The following is a 23226-nucleotide window of genomic DNA, read 5'->3' as shown; positions in this document are numbered from 1 at the left end:
AATGTATGGGGCATACACATTAATGTAGATATGACAAAATGGTGCATATTCTGCCAGAGTTATATTCATTGTAAAATTAAACGAAATTGTACAAGATTATCGCCATTTTTATGACGCCTTAAAATTTAAAAAGTCACGATTTTGTCACTTCAGAATCGCCATCGAAAACGCGGCGTGTGTGATGTACGCCATCAATTAATTAGTCAGGTACAGATGTATGCAGTGTTTAGGTAGAGCAAGAGACGTAGATAACATCTTGGGCGTGAACACACAACCTAAGCAATCGTGATACATCGGCGTATCTCCTGATTGGATGTATTTGTAATGGTAAATAAATCGTCCTGCTGATTCAGCAGTGACACTTGATCAGGTGGTGGTAACCCACGTGATAGTCAGATCGGGATCTCTGGCTCTCTGCCGAGGCCCGTTTAAAAAAAAAAAAACCTTTATTACCTGTATTATATTTTAAATGCCGTTCACTGCACAGCCATATCACAAGAATTTTACTGGCGTTTATTTCGTATTAATTTGACAAAAGCCCTCCGCGCGCGCGAGCGAGAGAGAGAGAGAGAGAGAGAGAGAGAAGAGCGATACGATATAGGCTATAGAGAGGTGAGAGTGAGGTCGGGAGTGGAGGGCGGGATGGAGTGTCTGTAGTGAGGGAGGGAGGGAGGGAGGGAGGGAGGGGGGAGGGAGGGAGGAAGGTGGGGCTGAGCTGAGGGCTGCTCGGTAGCTGTCGAGTCTGGAGGGATCACCCCACGCTGCTCTAGGCTGATCAGAGCGCCGGTAACGTCTATTGGTCGCCTATGCGTGAATCGCATGTACCAACCACTGCGCCATAGGGCTTCCTTCACGTATAAATAAAACGTGTATACATGTGTAATATAATGCTCGGAAGAATTATAAACTGTGAGCTAGATAACTTTGATCATACAATTTCGTGGCGACCCTACACAAACTGTTTGAGTCATAGAGCTGATAAATATGGCCATTTTTTTCAATAATTCAAAGACCATAATTTATTATTTATTCAAGCGGCTAGCTGGTTACCAAACATTGTCGAGGTACCAAATACTCAAACATTGTCACTTAATTTCATACTGATCCGATTCTAACAGTTGGAGGTAATGAGCTTACCTCTTTCTACCGCCCGACGCCGCCCGCCCGCACGCCACATTGGTAAATGACCAAGTATGGATTTTGATTACCCCACGATTTGTTATGGGCTTAACCTGTACAGAATGTGCATCAACAGACTCGTGACTTAATATATACATGTACTTTACATTTACCGGTAAGTATTGGTAATTGTGGAAACATATAGTTATAACAAGGTTTTTAAAAAAGTTGAAAAATTAATAATGAACGTTTCGGAGTTCCGATGCGTATAAGTGGTGGTTAATAAGCTTCGAAACAGGCTAAATATTATTTTTTACAGTTTGATAATGAATTTACTTCAGATTTACACTATGATGCCTGAGTAAACTAGCATTGTCATAGACAACACAGAGAAAATACATATTTTTACTTTATTGTAAAAATAAGTTTAAATTGCACCATCAAACATGTGTATAATTGCACTTGCGTATAATATAAAATCCATACAACACTTACGGAAGAAAACAATATCAATTCTGGTGTTCACGCATGAACTCGTCCCAATGTAAGGCATACAAGCGCGCGTGTTTACTACTCAAGCAATAAATCATAGATTGTACTAACTTAGCTATAACATTAGTCAACATTTAAAGCTATAAACATATTAGGTGACAAGTTAATTATGTTCCCCGTTAGTCGATACACAAACGATCGAATATTTACGCAGATTTCTCAAATTCTTTGTTTATATTAACCGAAATACTATCATGGACAGATATGAAAACACTTTATAAAATCAATAAAAAAATAGACATGCGATAGCAAAATTAATTACGGGCTTTGTAAAGTGGTTGTTGTTTAATTATATGTTATAATAGGTTTAATCAAAGGCGGTGCAAACACTAATTTGAGGTCTGTTTGCTTTTGTAGATACCATTTTAAAGAAAGTTTAGCAATTGCTTACGCGTGCACCGAATACCAAAAACAGATGGTAAAAGTACTGTTTTCCTTATCATACAATACACTCTGCATAATTAAATCATAATCTGACATCACATTTCGTATATGGAAATGTTGAAATCTTTAAAAATACACACTGTAAGCTCAACAAAAGAAATACAATAAAAATCCGTAGACAACATGTTTGGCCATTCGTTGCAGCACGAGGATCATAAATCATACAAAGTGGCCCTTATTTCAACACGAGGGCCTTTAGCCGCTAGCCTGAGTTTATGATACTGGTAGGATCTGCACATAAAGTATATACAAGTGTGACAAGGCTTTGAGTCACGCATGACCCATTTTCGAATTCGGTCGTAAAATGTAACACATATTCTTACCAAGTTTAATGACTGTTGGGCCATACGTATAAACCAAACGAGTAAACTACCGGTAGCTTTTTTTTTATTCACATGATCCAGTAAAGAATAAAGCCTAAATAGCATAGTGGCATTTTGTTTAACCAAGTTTCATGAAGATTTCGGCGGAAATGTGAGACCATGGCTATGTAGAACATACGACGGACACAATGCGATCACAAAAGCTCACTAAATGACATTGCGCTCAGAGCAGCAAAAAAGACAACGATTTTCAGTACATAAAAAATCAATACAGCGCATACAAAAATACCGCTACTGTGTAAAACAACAAACACGCACCTTCAATGCCAGATAACGCCAAACATTATCATAGGTGAAGACAAAATACGCTATCAAAGTAAGAATTAAAATAAAACAAGAGATTTCCAAGCAATATGGTCTCCTACCGGTAAAACTCCACCATTGTCAGTAAAAAAATTATTATTTTTTATTATATATATATATGTTGCCATAGCAACCAGAATTGTTGATGTAGGAACAAAAGGAAATGACGCACATAATCTCCATATTGCCATCTATCCATGTTTCAAGTTTCATGAAAAAATGTTAAGAACTTTTAAAGTTATCGCAGGATCCAGAAAAGTGTGACGGACTGACTGACAGACAGACCGATAGACAGACTGACAAACAGACTGACAGACAGACGGACGGAGTGCAAACCATAAGCCCCCTCCGGTTTCACCGGTAGGGGACAATAAAATAGAGTACCGGTAGCTGTTTTTAATTGACATGATCAAGTTTAGAATAAAGGGGCATGTTGTTTAACCAAGTTTCGTGAACATTTCGGCGGAAATGTGATACCATGGGTATGTAGAACATACGACGCACAGGGAAGACCCAGTGACGGACAAAATGCGATCACAAAGGCTCACTGAAACGACATTGAGCTCAGAACAGCATAAAAGAAAACGATTTTAAGTACATAAAAAATCAATACAGCGCATAAAAAAATACCGCTTCTGTGCAAAACAACAAACACGCACCTTAAATGCCAGATAACGCCAAATCTAATCATAGGTGAAGACAAAACATGCCATCAAAGTAAGAATTAAAATATTTATTAAAATAGAGTATTGAATAACATTAACATTAATAATACGCTACTAAGCGTTTCGTGCATAAGTTGAATGACTAGTAAGTACATGTTCTAAATCACAGTTTAAACATTTCAATAATGAAAACCTGACCTACAGAATGTGCCCGCAAGGTAAAAAACCCCACATTATTTCACATCGATTTTCACGACCAGTATATGGCATAATTGATATTTAATACATTTGTCTCTGTTCGTCCCTTCTTAACATCCTTTCAAATAAGAAGTTATTTGCATTAATTAAAATATACCGTATATACCATGTACATATTACGTATATTTGTTTTTGCTTTTGCATCAACTGTACAGGAAACTGCAGAGTCATGACACTGATAATTTCTATTTTCAACGCTGTGTTGGTGTTCATAATTTATTTGGTTGACGCCGCCGTTGTAGTCGGCATTGCTATAGATGACGATACAGGTGATGTAGATAAAGGCTGTGACTTTTGGTACTTCTCCCACGCCTCGTCGATCAGGTTTCTGAGCAACGGAAGCTCGTCTTCTGTCATCAGATCACAGTCCTCTAAGGTGACATTGAACCCAGCGCTCCACTTCGAGGCCGGAAATGACGCATTGAAATCACTAGATTCCCCAAAACAAAACTCAGCGACTGTCTTTTTGATTTCGAGAAAGCTCTTGACTTCCTCCTGTAAATCATTTCCTTCCTGTTTTACTAATTGGTCAAATTTAATTTTAAAATAGTCATAGAGTCTAAAATCCGCGCCGTTCCAGTCCCGAAGTCGGTGAATATCTTCGTCTGTGAGCTGGAATTCCGGTTTGCTTCGGAGCGCATTGAGCGGAACATACAGTATGTCCTTTGTGCTCCAACACAGCTTTCTCCGCATTAGAACCAAGGATTCTGGGAAACGCTCCATGATTAGAACTAGGGCGAAGTCCTTGTCAAGTTCTTTGATATAGGTCCCTATGAACGTCTCGTTTTCGAATTCCGAATCAGGAATTCCAAAGTCGAACGACATCCGGTTTCGAACAAATGAAGTGCTTATGGCATGCGCCGATGGGTCGCGCAAGAAATCTCCCATCACGTGTCCTTGTGTTTTATTTATAGACAGTCTTTTATAGAATCCATAGTATGTGGCCGCAGAAATAAAATGGCTCACCGGCTCGCGAATAATCCCGATATATGAGGTATTCGGTGGTAAAATCTCTCGGAATTTTTCTTTGTTATAAACTACATGATTGCACAATATGTTGTAACGTTCGTTTGGTGGTAGCGGAACGATTCGGTCACTAGAAACGGTTTTCCCATAACCTAGGTAATTAAATCCATAACCTCGAGAATTGCGTGGAAGAACTAAGTTCAAGTTATGACTGATTGCGAATCGTAGAAATATGTTCATCACAGTGGTGCTACCAGCTTTATGGACCTTCAGAAAACTGACATTTATCTGTTTAGTACATTGGCTGCTTGTCTCATATTTCAACCCGCCAGGTTTGGATACTTCTTCCTGAGATACATTCTTAGTCAATATTCGAGTCTTTTCTGGACTGGTTTCAAATGAAACATTTATTTTGGCTTCGGGTTTTCCGTGAGTTTTGTTTTCCAGATCGATGTTGAGACGAGTTGCATTAAAAATCACATCAAACGCATTTGTAAGTAATATGTCGAAGGCACTACCGTTTCCGAGAGCGACATGGCGTCCACTTCTTGGTTGAGAGTATTCCGGCGTCCATTCCACCAGGACGGCCTTCCGGCGAGAGCTGTGTACCAACAGGAGTCCCAACAAAACTAACACAACACATACCCTGAAATGACATGATAAACATTGATTAAAGACGCGTCTAGCCAAGAAAATCTTATGTCATATGATGCGAAGTCTGGTCAGAAGCTACGTCGTCCTCTATAAAGTAACACACAGTTTTGTGATCTCAATAGCGGACAGAGTAGTTCCTGACCAGACTGCGCGGATGCTCGGCTGACCATGAGCTTCGCTGGCCATAAATCGTAAAATACCCATTTTTACATGACGCGGATCATATCGTAATTATGCACTTAACCCTTTGCATGCTGGGTAATTTGTCGTCTGCTAAAATGTCGTCTGCTGAATTTCTAAAATTAGCATTTTCTTCGATTTTTTTTCAAAGAATACTATCAGAATAGCAAACAGTTTGGATCCAGATGAGACGCCACGTTCTGTGGCGTCTCATCTGGATCCAAACTGTTTGCAAAGGCCTTCACAACTCGGTTCCCGCACTGTAAGATCTCGATTTCGAGTGATTACATGAAAAGTCACCAGTGGGACCTAAATGTTACTTGTAGAGTGTAAACAATATATTTGTTTAGTTTGAAATAGAGATCTAATTGTTTTACCTCACACTTTTGCGAGACATAATTTGGACAAGCATAATGGCCACGTTTCATGAAATTGGACAAAAATGTTGCTTCTTTTAACAATATTTCAGTGTAGCATTGAAAGAAAAACTGCCACGAATCCTAGTTGCCATGTTTTTCAACGGACTGGCACCATATTTTAGCTCGGCCCAGATATCGTTGGAACAATTGTTTAGACTACGTTCCACGAAGATTGGACTAATCATGTGACTTATATAATATAAAAACATATTTCGATAGAGTCAAAAAAGGAAAATTAAACCGGCGCGTGAGGTCATATTTTTCAACGGACCGGAGCGATTTCTGAACTTAGATGAGATATCATTACAACATATGTTCTGACCAAGTTTCTTGAAGCTCAGAATATTAATGTGACTCATAGAGCGTTAACACGCTGTTTGAATTTGACCATGCAACATAGTTTGTTACCTCACGTGATAAGTCCCGAAATAGGCCGACACTTCATTCCATTGGGATAAATGGTCTAACCAATTCCTTCGAAAATTGGACAAAAAAATGACCAAAGCAGTACTAACAAGGTTTCGCTATAGCCAGATATGCAAAAATGCCCCGCCCTCTGGCGGTTATGTTTTTCAACGCACCGAAACCATTTTTTGATCGTAGCCGAGACATCATATGAAACAAATGATCTGACCAAGTTTCAATAAGACTGGAGTACAAATGTGACTTCTTGAGAGCTGGCAAGCTTTCTTCTTTATTTGTCCGGAAGATCTTTTTTATATCACGTGACCAACTATCGAAATGGGTCGAGATTTCATTTGGACACATTTTCTGACCACGTTCGATGAAAATTAGAAATAAATTGGGACAACAATATAGTGTTCACAATGTATATCTATAGGCATGTAAGGAATAAGGAAAACAGCTGCATTGCCCCCTTTCCCCCCCCCCCCCCCCACCCACCCCCGGCGGCAATATTATTCCACACACCGGAATAATTTTCGAACCAGGATGGGATATCATAAGCATATATGTCATAACAAAGTTTCATGAAGGTTGGGTATTAGATGTAACGTCTTGAGTGTTAATAAGCTGTTTCTTTATAGCTTTAACTAGAGTTAGACCTCACTTGACCCAGTTTCGAAGTCGGCAAAGATATCATTGGGACAATTTTCCGATCATGTTTTATGAAGTTTGACAATAAATGTGGACTTTGGAGTGTAGACGGACAGAGGATCTTAAAAGCTCACCATGAACACATTTCTCTTAGGTGAGCTAAATAACTACACACTAGACGTTTTCTAGATTGGGAAAGATTTTATTTGTGTCTACCCTTAGCCCGCATAAAAAGGTAACACTGCAAGGGGTTTGCTGTCATAAAGCTAACTATGCGACAAGACGGTTAGTCCCAACTTACAAGAACGGTTTACTACGTAGCAGCTGCGTTTTCGGTAACCATGACAACGCCGGCATCACTCTCCGTGCACCCGACTTTTCTTGCAGAATCAGCCAGTCACAGCAGACCTGCAAACATAGAGATATAATAATGCTTTTAGGGGGATGGTGACTGTTTGTTCAGGAAGTGCGATCAGACTTCTTACGAATCTCAAGGACAAACAACTGACTCTATCCATGAACATATGATATCGGACGTTGGTCTACTTTAAACATGTGAAATTAGCGAACGTTATAATCATGTGCTGCTAAAGGAAACAAGGGCTGTTTGTAAAACATGCATGTCCCCCATATGGGCTGTCAATTGTAGTGGCAACCATTGTGTGAATACGTTTTTTGGCACTGTGACCTTGACCTTTGACCTAGTGACCTGAAAATCAATAGGGCTCATCTGCGAGTCATGATCGATGTACCTATGAAGTTTCATTATCCTAGGCGTAAGCGTTCTTGAGTTATCATCCGGAAACCATTTTTCTAAGTTGAGTTACCGTGACCTTGACCTTTGACCTAGTGACCTGAAAGTCAATAGGGGTCAACTGCGAGTTATGATCAATGTACCTATGAAGTTTCAAAATCCTAGGCGTAAGCGTTCTTGAGTTATCATCCAGAAACCATTTTACTATTTCGGGTCACCGTGACCTTGACTTTGATCTAGTGACATGAAAATCTTTAGGGGTCACCTGCGAGTCATGATCAATGTACCTATGAAGTTTCATGATCCTAGGCATAAGCGTTCTTGAGTTATCATCCGGAAACCATTTTACTATTTCGGGTCACCGTGACCTTGACCTTTGACCAAGTGATCTGAAAATCAATAGGTGTCATCTGCCAGTCATGATCAAAGTACCTATGAAGTTTCATGATCCTAGGCATAAGCGTTATTGAGTTATCATCCGGAAACCATTTTACTATTTCGGGTCACCGTGACCTTGACCTTTGACCTAGTGACCTGAAAATCAATAGGTGTCATCTGCGAATAATGATCAAAGTACCTATGAAGTTTCATGATCCTAGGCATAAGCGTTATTGAGTTATCATCCGGAAACCATTTTACTATTTCGGGTCACCGTGACCTTGACCTTTGACCTAATGACCTCAAAATCTATAGGAGTCATCTGCGAGTCATGATCAATGTAAATATGAAGTTTCATGAGCCTAGGCCCAAGCGTTCTTGAGTTATCATCCGGAAACCATCTGGTGGACGGACGGACATTCGGACAAACGGACGTACGGATGGACGGACCGACATGTGCAAAACAATATACCCCCTCTTCTTCGAAGGGGGGCATAATAATAGATATTTAATGTGTTGTATCATGATGTATAGATGAAATGAATAGGTTTGAACTTTATAGCACAGAACCCGTTATCACAGCCATTCTATAGCACTAGTCCTGGTAACACAGCAAGAGTCTGTAGACGTTTGCAAATGTTCAGGTTTTTGAAGAGTCGGATGTCTGTATGCGTACTTTACTGTTGGGTCAAAGGTCAATTGTTTTCCTTCTTCGAAATAAATCTAGATTCATTTATGCTGTATTTGTTTACATTACTGCGATCGAGGTACAACATGTCATTAGAAATGTTTTTTCATTGATTGAGCTAATATCATACGAAGAAATATATATTCCTGGACCATTGGAATGTAAGTGATATTGACCTAAATAACTATGGCTATTACATGTATTTAAATCAACATAGAGAGCGAAAACATACGGTACATATTTTAAGCCAAATTAATAACAAGGGCTGTTTGTAAAACATGCATGCCCCCCATATGGGCTGTCCGTTGTAGTGGCAGCCATTGTGTGAATACGTTTTTTGTCACTGTGACCTTGACCTTCGACCTAGTGACATGAAAATCAATAGGGGTCATCTGCGAGTCACTATCAATGTACCTATGAAGTGTCATGATCCTAGGCAAAAGCGTTTTTGAGTTATCATCCGAAAATCATTTTACTATTTCGGGTCACCGTGACCTTGACCTTTGACCTTGTGACCTCAAAATAAATAGGGATCATCTGCGAGTCATGATCAATCTACCTGTGAAGTTTCATGATCCTAGGCATATGCGTTCTTGAGTTATCATCCGAAAACCATTTTACTATTTCGGGTCACCGTGACCATGACCTTTGACCTTGTGACCTCAAAATCAATAGGGTTCATCTGCGAGTCATGATCAATCTACCCGTGAAGTTTCATGATCCTAGGCGTATGCATTCTTGAGTTATCATCCGGAAACCATTTTATTATTTCGGGTCACCGTGACCTTGACCTTTGACCTAGTGACCTCAAAATCAATAGGGGTCATCTGCAAGTCATTATCAATCTACCCATGAAGTATCATGATCCTAGGCGTATGCGTTCTTGAGTTATCATTCAAAAACAATTTTACTATTTTGGGTCACCGTGACCTTGACCTTTGACCTAGTGACCTCAAAATCAATAGGGGTCATTTGCGAGTCATGATAAATGTACCTATGAAGTTTCATGATCCTAGGATTAAGCGTTCTTGAGTTATCGTCTGACAACCACCTGGTGGACGGACCGACAGACCGACAGACCGACAGACCGACCGACCGACCGACCGACAGACCGACATGAGCAAAGCAATATACCCCCTCTTCTTCGAAGGGGGGCATAAAAAAGTGTCTTTAAATAAAGTAATAATTATGTTCTAACATTTGATACACTATTTAGGGCGGCAATAAATATTCCTTTTTGCCATGATGAAAGTGCTTTCCGAAGCCATGGGACGAACGAGGTGACCGTGAGGTAAATCAAATACAATTGAGCATGTGATGCAACATGACTATAGTGTCCACGTCAGAGCCTAGACAACTGCAACACGACGCATTGTTTACTGGGGTAATTTAGATATTCCACTTAAGAATTACAGGAGAGGAGGTCAGTCTCGACAACTGTGACACTCTACTGGCCTTCGTCCATCGAAAATAGTAAAATGCATTTAAAAAGAGAATCAGTTATTAAATAACAAAAATGCTCCCAATTTCACTTATAAATTTGTCGTTATTAAAATTAGTTAACGTTCGAAATAGCTCGTTGCGAAGCAAATATATATTGAGCCTATTCAATAGGCAAATTAAAAGTTAATTAGTTAATAGTTCTCTGACCTGTCGAAGCTAATTGGTATGAAATGAATTAACTTGATCGATTAACTCCATAGAACAGGCTGAGGCTTCACTGGCCAGCGCGAATACAGCAACTATACCACTAATATTTGGCAGATATGTAGTATTTTCCAGTATGCACTCTTATTTGTAGAATCCTACTTTTATAAGCATCGCTTATACGGCAGAACAGATCACTTAGTATATTCAAAGCGTTTTTCGTACGTGTTATTATCGCCATATTTCCATAAGTATTGAGCTTCATACTACTACCACTCAACAACAACAACAACAACAGCAACACCTATAACTACAACAACAACAACTACAACTTCAACAACAACAACAACTACTACTACTACTACTACTACTACTACTACTACTTCTACTACTACTACTACTACTACTACTATTACTACTACTACTACTACTACTACTACTACTACTACTACACCTACTACTACTACTACCTACTACTACTACTACTACTACTACTACTACTACTACTACTACTACTACTACTACTACTACTACTACTACTACCTACTACTTCTACTACTACTACTACTACTACTACTACTACTACTTCTACTACTACTACTACTACTACTACTACTACTACTACTACTACTACTACTACTACTACTACTATTACTACTACTACTACTACTACTACTACTACTACAACTACTACTACTACTACTACTACTACTACTACTACTACTACAACTACTATTACTACTACTACTACTACTACTACTACTACTACTACTACTACTACTACTACTACTACTACTACTACTACTACTACTACTACTACTACTACTACTATTACTACTACTACTACTACTTCTACTACCACCACCACCACCACAACAACCACCGTTCTTACTACTACTAAACCATCTATAAAATCGGATGTATAAATATACATACGCCAATTTATGCTATGCAGATCCACATCCGTAAAGCTTGTGAAAATAGTCAATTACGATCCGAAATCACCATACGAAATTGGGCTATAACACAACAACAATTACTAGAATCAGGTAAAAGTTCAAATCACATTACTCCTACTAAAGATATTTTGACAATGTACGTATTCACGGTATAAAGTGACATGTATGCATTGTTGTACGTCAACATCCGTCTGTCAACCTGGACGGAATGATGAATATGCGTATGGATGTTCGGTCATTAATGTGATCATGTTATCTGACTAGACGTGAAAGCATAATACGACGGTGTTGTTTAATTAACCAATCGGCACCTGACCGGTCGCTCCTTCCAAATTGTCACATTACCTAGAGATTGAAAAAAACCTACAAACGGTATGGATTTGGGTTAGTGTTTTAAAACATATACCCTTAGACCATTATCGAACTACATTTAATCAGAAATTAAGTATCGAAATTCTCGTAAATGTTGAAGATTTTTAAAAATATTTTAGTACCGTTATTACCATAACATTATTTTAATTATAACAAAATTGCTTCAAGTGATTTACAGAAACACCAGGTCTACTTTCCTTAAAGGGACTTATTCACATGTTGTCCAAATGAATTTTTCCTGTTTTTACAGATAAAAAATATAGAACACTGAACATACGGGAGCACACTTGAGTTTCACTCACAATGAATATACTGCCCCTTTAATGAATGATCATCATTTAAAATTCATAAAAGTATAAAAACGGTAAACACGCAAAACGATTGTACAAATTGGAACGATTGTGTTGTTTTTGTTAAAGTTTGTTACAACCCGTGGGTCTCGTATGTTAAAACATAACAACCCGGATGGCTCGAGCTCCGCTGGGAAAAAAAACTGTTTTCTTCTCTTTTTTCATTATAATGGAGCTCTACAGATCCGCGGTAAAACAATAAATATTTAAGTCATTAACTGACACACCGAAAATGCGAAAACATTAACACTCCCTTCCATATGGAAATTGTTTATTATTCTCAACAAACGTACCCAAATACAACATATCACTTCAGTTTCAAAGATTATTTGTTAACGTTTAAACATGTCTTATGTTGATAATTCATAATTTGACCACAAGTCAATCATAACCACCGTCATGTTACTTAAAAGAATTGTTAATCAATTAAACGGGTATTTATAGTTTTTTTTTCGCGAAATGTTTTTTCTACTCAGCTATGTTCTCACGTATTTTGTTTTTAATTTGAGTCCAGGTTCTGACAATTTTTTCGAAACGTAAATGTCCCTCTTGATAACACTGACGTGTCGCCTCCAAGTACCAAACCAAGGGTATAGACAGAAACTGTGGTTACAGAAATATCAGTCGATATATCTATGCCCGGGGGATAATATTAACTCATCAGTACTACCCGAAAACAATCCAGCCAAAAACAAATTGACACATTTCTACGTATATTCAGGTTAACACTTCTGTTTTACAATATTTATACCACATGTAAAGAAGAGCGCTGGAAGTTATATTGTTGAACTGTAAAAAGTAAACATGCGTACACTTTTTCATCGAAATAAGAGAATTGCTTAAGTAAAGAGCGAATTTCAGTAATTCTGCATTATGCATTTAAGCCGGTGACAAATTAGCGGCAAATATACTTCTTTTGATAACATTTTGCGATTTTTTTTCCCACAAATTCAACTTGCATGGACGTCAAGATGCAACTTCAATTAGAACACTACGAGACCCTTAATTTATCCAACGATCTATAAATAAACAATCGCCGGCTAATCAGCTCATTTACTTAACAGCTGGCGAGTGATCATTGTCGGCTCGAATAAAAACCCGGGTACTCTTAAGTATACTACAATGTACCCCCCGGGTATGGCAACTACCTTTAAAGGTACCCGGCAAATATAGACTTTACCAGAGTTTTTTCCCGCCAAAATCCGATGTAATAAAACGTTACGAAACAAAATTTCCTTTGAACAAAACCTCCATCAACATGCTTGTTAATTAAGAGTTTTGATAATATAGGGGTCATTGTACAGAATATAATCATAAATGTGAACATACTTAAATTGAAATTTGAAAAAAAAATGAGCGGACAACGACCAATTGAGCATTAGTATTCTCATGTACGGTTATAACTATTTTTCGTATCCGCGGTACATTGTATGTTACTTAATAGTGTATCCGAGGTACATTAAAGTCGACAATGACTAATCGAGTGTAAATAAGCCGTAAAGGCTATGCATTCATGTATGCCTGACATTAATAATATTGTATAATATACGTATTAAGGGAAGCCACTCTTCCTCGCAACTTAATTAACATCAACAAAGAGTAGTACGCTCTTTCCAGCGCCAGTCGTTTGTCAAGATTAATTCGGTGCGAATGTAATTTTGCACTTGAAATATATTGATAGTATTGAAATTATGCCAATGGATTAACATTGAACACGTCTATAGACACAATGAATTTCCTCACCTTGCCAACATTTTTTGACAAACTGACTTTCAATGGCCTCGGTAACTTTACTTATTTTTTCCTCAAAGCTAACCCCTTCTATGTTTCCAAAGAAGCTTCTTTAAATGACTTTACATTAAGATCTACCGTTTCATGATACTATTTCGTGGTTGAATTTCGCAGGATGTTTAGGAAATAGAAAATAGTTCGTTATTATTATATGTTTTTAATTGTGACCACAAAAAGTACAAGTGTACAACTGATGTAACTGTCACACAATTTTTACTTCTTGTTTTCTCAACTATGCAAATACAAACTAACTGGGAGAAAAGATCATTAAAATAATCATGTTTACTTTTATATCTTTGTTTGGAGGTACTTCTTGTTTAGCGTTGTATAAATTAATCCCTAAATGTGTGCCCGGTGAAAGCTAGTACCTGTGGTGCTTAACAATCTTTTGTTCGCATTTTTACAAGGATAAGGTTTTCCAATGGGACGCTTACTCGGGTACGCAATAGTCACAAATTGAGTCGCGTTCTGAGAAAAGTGGGCATAATGCATTTGCGTAAAGTGTCGTCCCAGATAAGCATGTGCATTCCGCACAGGCTAATCAGGGACGACACTTTCCTCTTTTATTAATTTTTCGTTTACATGAAGTCTCTTCTTAGCAAAAATCCAATTTAGGCGGAAAGTGTTGTCCCTGATTAGCCTATGCGGATTGCACATGCTAATCTGGGACGACACTTTACGCACATGTATTATGCCCAGTTTCCTCAGAACACGACACAATTATATTTCCCTTATCTTTCAGGGGAGCAGCCGTGTAAGTGAGCTGACTGGGTTTTATTGAGGTTAGTTGGAACTGACTTCCGAAATGGCGTCGGTTTGATGATTTTCGCTAAGAAGTAACTTGTATTTTCAATATTATTGTATTTATAATTTTGTAAAACTGATACTCACTTTCGGCTCTACGGTGTTTGAGCTTCCCTGTTGTTCTTTGTCGCAATACCGCAGACGTCGGAAAAAGAATTTTGACGAAAAACCGTCCACAAAATTGTTATTCACTTATTTCACGGAGCGTATAATGACTCTTATCTAGAGTCCGTGCTTATTTGATCTTCGAGTAATTTGATGTGTTTATAACATTCGTATAGCATTTGCGCATTCGTATTATACAATAAAACATAAATCACGACAAGAAGATAAACATTTTATTATCTCGTACATCAGCCACCTCACTGAATTGATTTAGTTGGTTGCAGGTTTTTCGTATGGGTAGGTATTTCGTGTCAAACCCTCTAACATAATATGAATAGCTGTTTGTGGTTTGAAAGCCAGGTCCGAAAATATGCTTAAACGAAAGTTAATTCGAAAAAGGTTGGTTAAACCATGATCATTCGGCATTAAATAAAATAATAGAGATAACGAAGCATCAAGAAAATAAAAATAAAAATCATGATTTGTGTTTGTTTTAATGTAAACATGCGCAAATACTGTATATTATAGGAGAACATTATATTCATACGTACAAACTCTCGAAGGAAAGTAATTAATCAACAACTTTGTGGACAATTTGTCTTCAATATTCAGACGTCTACGATCTTGAAACAAACAAAAACACGATGGAAGCACAAACACCGTAGAGCTAAAATGGCGTACTCATTGAAAAGTAATATAAATACAAGAGGGCCATGATGGCCCTGTATCGCTCCACTGTTTTGTTATGCGAAAAAAACGTGCAATGCCTATGGATTGAAATGTACTCAAGCATGTGACTATCTCTTTCTATCCCTCGTCCCACTGGGCGCTTAAAGTTGGAAGGGTGAGCATTTTTATATATGGAAAACGTTACTACGGTGTTAACTAAACAGACTAAAAAGCCCGGGAATAGTCGCACAGGTCCTTTGCTTATAACGTAGGTACATTTATCTATCCAAAAGATATTGTCGTTCTTTCTATTTCACATATTTTTAGATGCTGAAGATCAAATCTACGCATGTTTTACAAGATTAATGAAAGTTCCTTCATTCAATCATGAATCTTTTTTCAAAATTCCAAAAAGTGTTTGTAGATTTCAAAGTTTCTGTTACTAATACAGTTCATGACATATGCAAAATAACTAATGACGTAGATCACATGAACTTTACTTCATTCTTGAGGCATTAGTGAGTGAAGCAGGATTGTTAACATGGTGAAGAAATTGTTTAATGTCCAAAGAAGATATTTGCCTGAGGAAACATAAAGTTACGAGTTTTTCAGGTTCACGAGGTGCCGAAAGACAGTAGGAATGATAACTTTGTAGAGTTTGTTTGTTAAACAAAGTAAATGTTTATGAGACAAAAAATGAATTATAATTCATCAAGATGTTGCGATCATGGCAACACTACTTGCAAATGGCGTGAGGTTTAAATGTTTAAAGATATATCATGACAAACAATTAGCTTGACCTAACTATCCTTTACTTTTTCCATCTGACGTTGGTTACCTGTCATGTTTGTTTTTGAAAAAAACTATGATTGCCATATATTGAAATAAGGTATCTGATAGGTTGCTAGTAATAGACTTAGCGGCAGTCATGTTATAAACAAGGGGATTGTTCACGGCATCGGTAGAATATACGTCTATATCCTTCTGAAGAGTTTGTTTTCGTTTTGAAAACAGGACCTCCGGTTTCAAAAAGGAGAAATTGATGAGCACAATTATTTTTACCCCACCCAGCCAATTTATAAATAGTCCTTTACAATATTATTTCTCGTTTGCAATCTCTTTCAATTTAGGGCAGTCCAAAATGTGTCGTTTGGTAAAGGGTTAACATTTATGGATAGTTAACATGTTGGTCTACCTTTCAGGCTCGACATGTATGCATTTATCTCTTATTCCAAGTGTATTTTGATAAACGTTTAGTTTGAGAAGAAAATAGTTTATTCATCCCATAATGAATAAATAGCAAAAACGCATGAACATGCAAGGTTCAACGACTTCCTGAGGCCATGTTTTTTGACGAACCAAATTTTATTGAACAACTTTTTAATGGCAGCCTACAAGGGATAAATTTTGCCCCAGGGGCATAATTTGAACAAACTTGGTAGAGAACTATAAGATGTCACTACATACCAAATTTGGTAGCCCTAGGCCCAATGGTTATGGACAGGTAGATTTTTAAAGTTTGCACAAAAGAGGCTTTATATAAGCATATGTTCAGTTTTGTGACCCCCGGGGAAGAGTCAAATTTGAGCCCAGGGGAATAATTTGAACAAATTTGGTAAAGGACTATTAGATGTCACTACATACCAAATTTAGTAGCTCTAGGCTCTATAATTATGAATAAAAAGATTTTAAAACTTTGCACAAGATAGGCCTTATTTAAGCATATGTTCATTTTTGTGACCCCCGGGGCAGGGTCAAATTTGACCTCAGGGGCATAATTTGAACAAAAACTTGGTAGAGAACTTTAAGATTTTGATACATACCAAATTTGGTAGAAATAGGCCCAATGGTTATGGACAAGTAGATTTTTAAAGTTTGCACAAAATAGGCCCAATATAAGCATAAGTTCAATTTTGTGACCCCTGGGGAACGGTCAAATTTTATCCCGGGGGCTTAATTTGAACAAACTTGGTAGACGACTATTAGATGTCACTACATACCAAATTTGGTAGCCCTATGCCATAATGTTATGGACAAGTAGATTTTTAATGTTTGCACAAAATAGGCCTTATTTTAGCGTATGTTCATTTTTGTGACCCCCGGGGCAGGGTCAAATTTGACCCCCGGGGCATAATTTAAACAAACTAAGTTGAGAACTATAAGATGTCGCTACATACCGAATTTGGTAGTCCTAGGTCCTACGGTTATGGACAAGTTGATTTTTAAAGTTTGCACAAAATATGCCTAAAATAAGCATATGTTCAATTTTGTGACCCCTGGGGAACGGTCAAATTTTATCCCAGGGACTTAATTTGAACAAACTTGGTAGACGACTATTAGATGTCACTACATACCAAATTTGGTAGCCCTATGCCATACGGTTATGGACAAGTAGATTGTTAAAGTTTGCACAAAATAGGCCTTATTAAAGAATATGCTCATTTTTGTGACCCCCGGGGCAGGGTCAAATTTGACCCCAGGGGCATAATTTGAACTAACTAAGTAGAGAACTATTAGATGTCACTACATACTGAATTTGGTAGCCCTAAGCCCTACGGTTATGGACAAGTAGATTTTTATTGTTTGCACAAAAGAGGCTTTATATAAGCATATGTTCAGTTTTGTGACTCCCGGGTAAGGGTCAAATTTGACCTCAGGGGCATTATTTGAACAAACAAAGTAGATAACTATTAAATGTCACTACATACCAAATGTGGTAGCACTAGGCCCAATGGTTATGGAAAATAAGATTTTAAAGTTTGCACATGATAGACTTTATATAAGCATATGCTCAATTTATTGACCCCCGGGGCGGGATCAAAATTGACCCCAGGGGCATAATTTGAACAAATTTGAAAGAGGTTCACCCCAGGAACATTTTGGAGAAGTTTTTTCAGAATTGGACTTGTAGTTTAGGAGAAGAAGAAAGAAAAAGTTAACGCACGCACGGACGCACGCACGCATTACGGACACAGAACCATGACATAATCCCCGCTGGCCTCTGGCCAGTGGAGCTAATAAAGTGGATTACCGGGTGCAATACACGCAACTCCCTGGCGAAAATCCCAAAAACGACGCCATTTTGGAAGTCAATTCCAACTTACCTCTCTTAAACCCAGTCAGCTCCCATATAAAAATGCCCCCTGATCTTTGTCACCTCTGCGTGCAATAATTCCAGTGCGAAGGGGCGTCGTTCTGTTTCAAATGTCGTGTGCCCGAGACATTCATAATTCACTCTACTGTTGCAATTATTACTGTTACCACCATGCTACGATTTTCGTTAATATACACGACTTGTTCAGCTCAGAAATATCTCAATGAGTTGCTACGGCTGTGTGTTAAGTAAATAATTGTTGAGACTTTTTTTTTTTTTGGGGGGGGGGGGGGGTATTTTGGCTGCCGTTGATTTATCTTTTAGTGTTTTGTTCGCACTTTAAATACATTCAAGGTAAACCCGAAAGTGCTGCAATTAAATTATAAAATTAATTTCGATGCTGTTTTCAAATGAGTATGAGAGAATTATTATCAATCGTTGAGTCCATTTACCTTTCACATGTTATGGGGCGTGTTGAAAGTAAGGCAAAATAACACTTGTCCTTTATTCTAAAATAATGTTTAAAATTAATATAATGCAACAATCAAATTTACACCTAAAAAAGGAACTTCTTAGGAATATCGTAATGGTTATGAATATCAAGCATCAATCGAAATAGGTAAAATAATATTAAAGCATGTGTAATGCTTGAATAATCATTTGGAAAATAGGCGAATCTTTTATTTCTATCGTCTGCGTGGTCTAGCACTGGTGCGTTAAGGTTTGCGTCTAAATGTCCCTAGTCCGAATCCCGGGGCAGGCAACATTCTTTATCCAACTTTATATTCGTGCTCTTTAGAAACTTGTTAGACTATTCAACGTATATTTGATAATAAATACATATAGTGACACTTTTCAAAAATACGAATCCTTGCAAACAAGTCCCTTTCATGCAGATACAGAAATGACTCAAAACTGCTTTTTTTACAAGTGCAAATTATCGGGCATTGGCTTCTAAAGGCGGAGAAAATAAAATTCAAAGGGCAGCCAATTTGCAATAGTTCCTAGATGTGTAATAGTTTCCTTTCGTCGCATTTTGACTTACACGCTTCCCTCGATACCTCATTATCGGGAGTATAATTCTTGGTTCTATAGAGACGGATATTAAGACATTTCCAGGGCATTTACACCGTAGATTACAACATATGTACCCCCCTCATGGCCTACTGGTTAGCGCCTTTTCCTGCGAAACGGGGGTCGCAGGTTCGAGTTTCGCACAGTGCACGTTATAATATGGCCGGTTACCTACCCACCAGGTAGTAAAATCCGTTAAAAGCGCCCGACATTCAGGGCCTGACTCAGGAGTAAAGATGTTCATAACTTTATAAAGGTGCGTCACACGTTGAAATGGCAGATGAGCTATCGCGATGAGTGACCATAAAATACACAAACACTTTTACTCTACTTAAAGCGACCGACCTTTGTTGTATACATGTACTTAATCTAGGAGGATTGCGAAGTACAATTTAAATTGACCACACAAGGGCATGCCGACGTTTTATCAAATACAAACATTTCAAAATGCTTGTTACCGATTCCAAATGAGCGAAATATTTCTCCATACTAAAACTAGTATAGAAATAGCATGTCGTTTACTCGAAAGTCTTTGGTTCGAGTCAAAAGAGAGGCAAATTGTAAGGTTGCGTTCCGTTTTCTTTATAAAAACAAACAAACTATACATTCAATACGAGGCTTACAACTGCTGTGTAGAACAAAATCATATCTTGTACAAGTCGTTGGCTTACTATATTCCCATGACAGGGACCAAATCTCTCCAATGACCACAAATGCGAACGATCAAATATCTTTTGATAGCACTACGTCGCTTCAAGATGTATTTATAAATTTTATTGATGTTTTCTTCTTTAAACAATAAAATTTGTATAACAAAATCACAGGTGGTTAGCGTGTGGCTATGATATTAATTAGTGAAAACATCATTGTGAATGATAAATAATCATATTCTAACGAAAAATCAACTTTTCTAAAAAAAACAATGGCTGTTTGTAAAACATGCATGCCCCCCATATGGGCTGTCCGTTGTAGTGGCAGCCATTGTGTGAATACGATTTTTGTCACTGTGACCTTGACCTTTGACCTAGTGACCTGAAAATCGATAGGGGTCATCTGCGGGTCACGATCAATGTACCTATGAAGTGTCATGATCCTAGGCAAAAGCGTTCTTGAGTTATCATCCGAAAATCATTTTACTATTTCGGGTCACCGTGACCTTGACCTTTGACATTGTGACCTCAAAATCAATAGGGGTCATCTGCAAGTCATGATCAATCTACCTATGAAACTTCATGATCCTAGGCGTATGCGTTTTTGAGTTATCATCCGAAAACCATTTTAATATTTCGGGTCACTGTGACCTTGACCTTTGATCTAGTGACCTCAAAATCAATTGGGGTCATCTGCGAGTCATGATCAATCTACCCATGAAGTTTCATGATCCTAGGCGTATGCGTTCTTGAGTTATCATCCGGAAACCATTTTACTATTTCGGATCTCCGTGACCTTGACCTTTGACCTAGTGACCTCAAAATCAATAGGGGTCATCTGCAAGTCATGATCAATCTACCCATGAAGTTTCATGATCCTAGGCGTATGCGTTCTTGAGTTATCATTCAAAAACCATTTTACTATTTCTGGCCACCGTGACCTTGACCTTTGACCTAGTGACCTCAAAATCAATAGGGGTCATCTGCGAGTCATGATCAATGTACCTATGAAGTTTCATGATCCTAGGCCCAAGCGTTCTTGAGTTATCGTCTGACAACCACCCGGTGGACGGACCGACAGACCGACCGACAGACCGACAGACCGACAGACCGACATGAGCAAAGCAATATACCCCCTCTTCTTCGAAGGGGGGGGGGGGGGGCATAATTATTTCACTATCAAATATATGTGATGTTTTTTTCAGAAACTTGAGTTTGTCGTTATAATGTGATTATTTATCATTCAAAATGATGTTTTCACCAATTAATATCATATTCATACGCTAACCACCTGTGTTACAAAATAAGACTGGGTTGTCGCATTAAGCGATATTTCCTCTTTTTATCGATGGATTATGTCGTTTCCATGGGTTAATCATCTACGGAATACGAAACGAAATTCTCTTTGAAAAAAATCTGCCTCAAAAATCTTGTAAAAGTATGAGATTCTATTGTATAGGTCATTTTACAAAATATCGACATAGAAATGTAGAATTCCCGGGTACGTTTAAGTACATTGTCCGTACCCGGGTACATTTAAGTATACGCAAGAGTACCCGGGGTACTTTTAGGTAGTACCCGAGCTGACAATGACCAAATGAGCGTTTTTAATTTCGCTCCCATAAAAGGCCGTGTGAACGTGTTGCTAAATCGTACAAACTGCATAAATAAGACATGCACATGTCATTTCTGAGCTACCGTGCATATGTTGTCACGTGAGGTTCGTTGTTCTCTCACATTATTTTAACTTATTTCATAAGCATTGCATCTATTGGATTCAAACTATTCCATTTTAAATTAAAGTGTAGTGTATTTTATGACATTGAAATCAAATTATTTGGTTGAAGGAGAACATATACTATAATACGGCCATCTTCACGTTTATTGCGAGGTTCATGAGATTCTTCGGCCCCCTACCTGATTATGTAAGGACCGATGACTGTCCCAAAACCACTGCTTAATTTATGCAAAGGCAGGTTAAGTTTTGACTCTTTGTATGAATTTTAAGTCATTTCTTTGAGTACTAACATACTTGTTATTTTGCTGCACTGATGTGCGAGGAAATCGGAAAAGACCATCCGGTATGGGGACCAAAAACCATGCGCTTAGTGGTAGGAATTCGGGAAGTCAAGGAGCTTTTCTATCAACCGATATACTATTCAGAAAGAACGATAGTGATGAATAAGTGTTACTAAAAAGATTCTTTTCACACTGCTTTCAGCTACATTAAAGAAAAAATACAATGCTTCTGGTTAAATACAAAGAGCATTTTCAAATCAAACTGTACAAACAAATTTATTGGTGTCTTTTTATTAACAGACTGTTAAGCAATAAATTGGTGTTATGAATATAATAAACATTCTTACAATGTGTTAGTTATTTTAAAGTTTCATTTATAAATATACTCGTTTTTGCTGTCAACGCTCGAATGATTATGTTTTACTATGTAAGTTTTTCATCATTATGCCCCGACATTTTAGCACAAACAATAAAAAATGATCATATCACAATATGAAAGAAAAAATCTTACCAACTTGGATATAATCCTACAATGCATCCTATAGTACTATAATATGTTACAACTAATCATTAAATGAAGCTAAGAACCCTTGAGAAAGCTATTATAAGAAGAAAACACTTGAGTGAACCGCTGTCAAGTTGTGACTGCTTCCAGTGTAGGCTTATAATTATCTACATCTTGAATGTACGGAATCTTATTTCCGGTAATTCAATTTCGGACATGACCATAGTGCAATCTATATTGCATATGCACCCTCGGGAATGTTGGTTGACTTGAGTACAAAAACCAAAGATAGGAAATTCGGACAATAGTGACAATGATTACATGCAAACTACTAGAATTTTCCAAACTTTAACGCGACTTGTCAATGG

The 23226-nt window shown here is 37.8% G+C and overlaps 1 protein-coding gene across 2 annotated transcripts in view; it reads right to left on the bottom strand.

Annotated features, from left to right (window-relative positions):
• Positions 1-1517: 1517 nt before the first annotated feature.
• LOC127858942 (galactose-3-O-sulfotransferase 2-like) overlaps positions 1518-23226 on the bottom strand; it is a 29563-nt gene continuing 7854 nt past the window's right edge. The window contains exons 1-3 of one of the 2 annotated variants that reach the window (XM_052396310.1): positions 22865-22914; positions 7301-7407; positions 1518-5336 (exon numbers count right to left, since the gene is read on the bottom strand). In XM_052396310.1, the coding sequence (XP_052252270.1) occupies positions 3941-5336; positions 7301-7407; positions 22865-22891 (1530 nt within the window). In that variant the 5' untranslated portion in view covers positions 22892-22914 and the 3' untranslated portion in view covers positions 1518-3940. Of the gene's footprint in view, positions 5337-7300; positions 7408-22864; positions 22915-23226 lie in introns of those variants that run through there. The other variant, XM_052396311.1, reaches the window with a different exon arrangement.

This window comes from Dreissena polymorpha, chromosome 14 (assembly GCF_020536995.1).
Source record: "Dreissena polymorpha isolate Duluth1 chromosome 14, UMN_Dpol_1.0, whole genome shotgun sequence".
NCBI classification, from domain to species: Eukaryota; Metazoa; Mollusca; class Bivalvia; order Myida; family Dreissenidae; genus Dreissena; species Dreissena polymorpha.
This window is presented reverse-complemented; position numbering and strand designations above follow the sequence as displayed.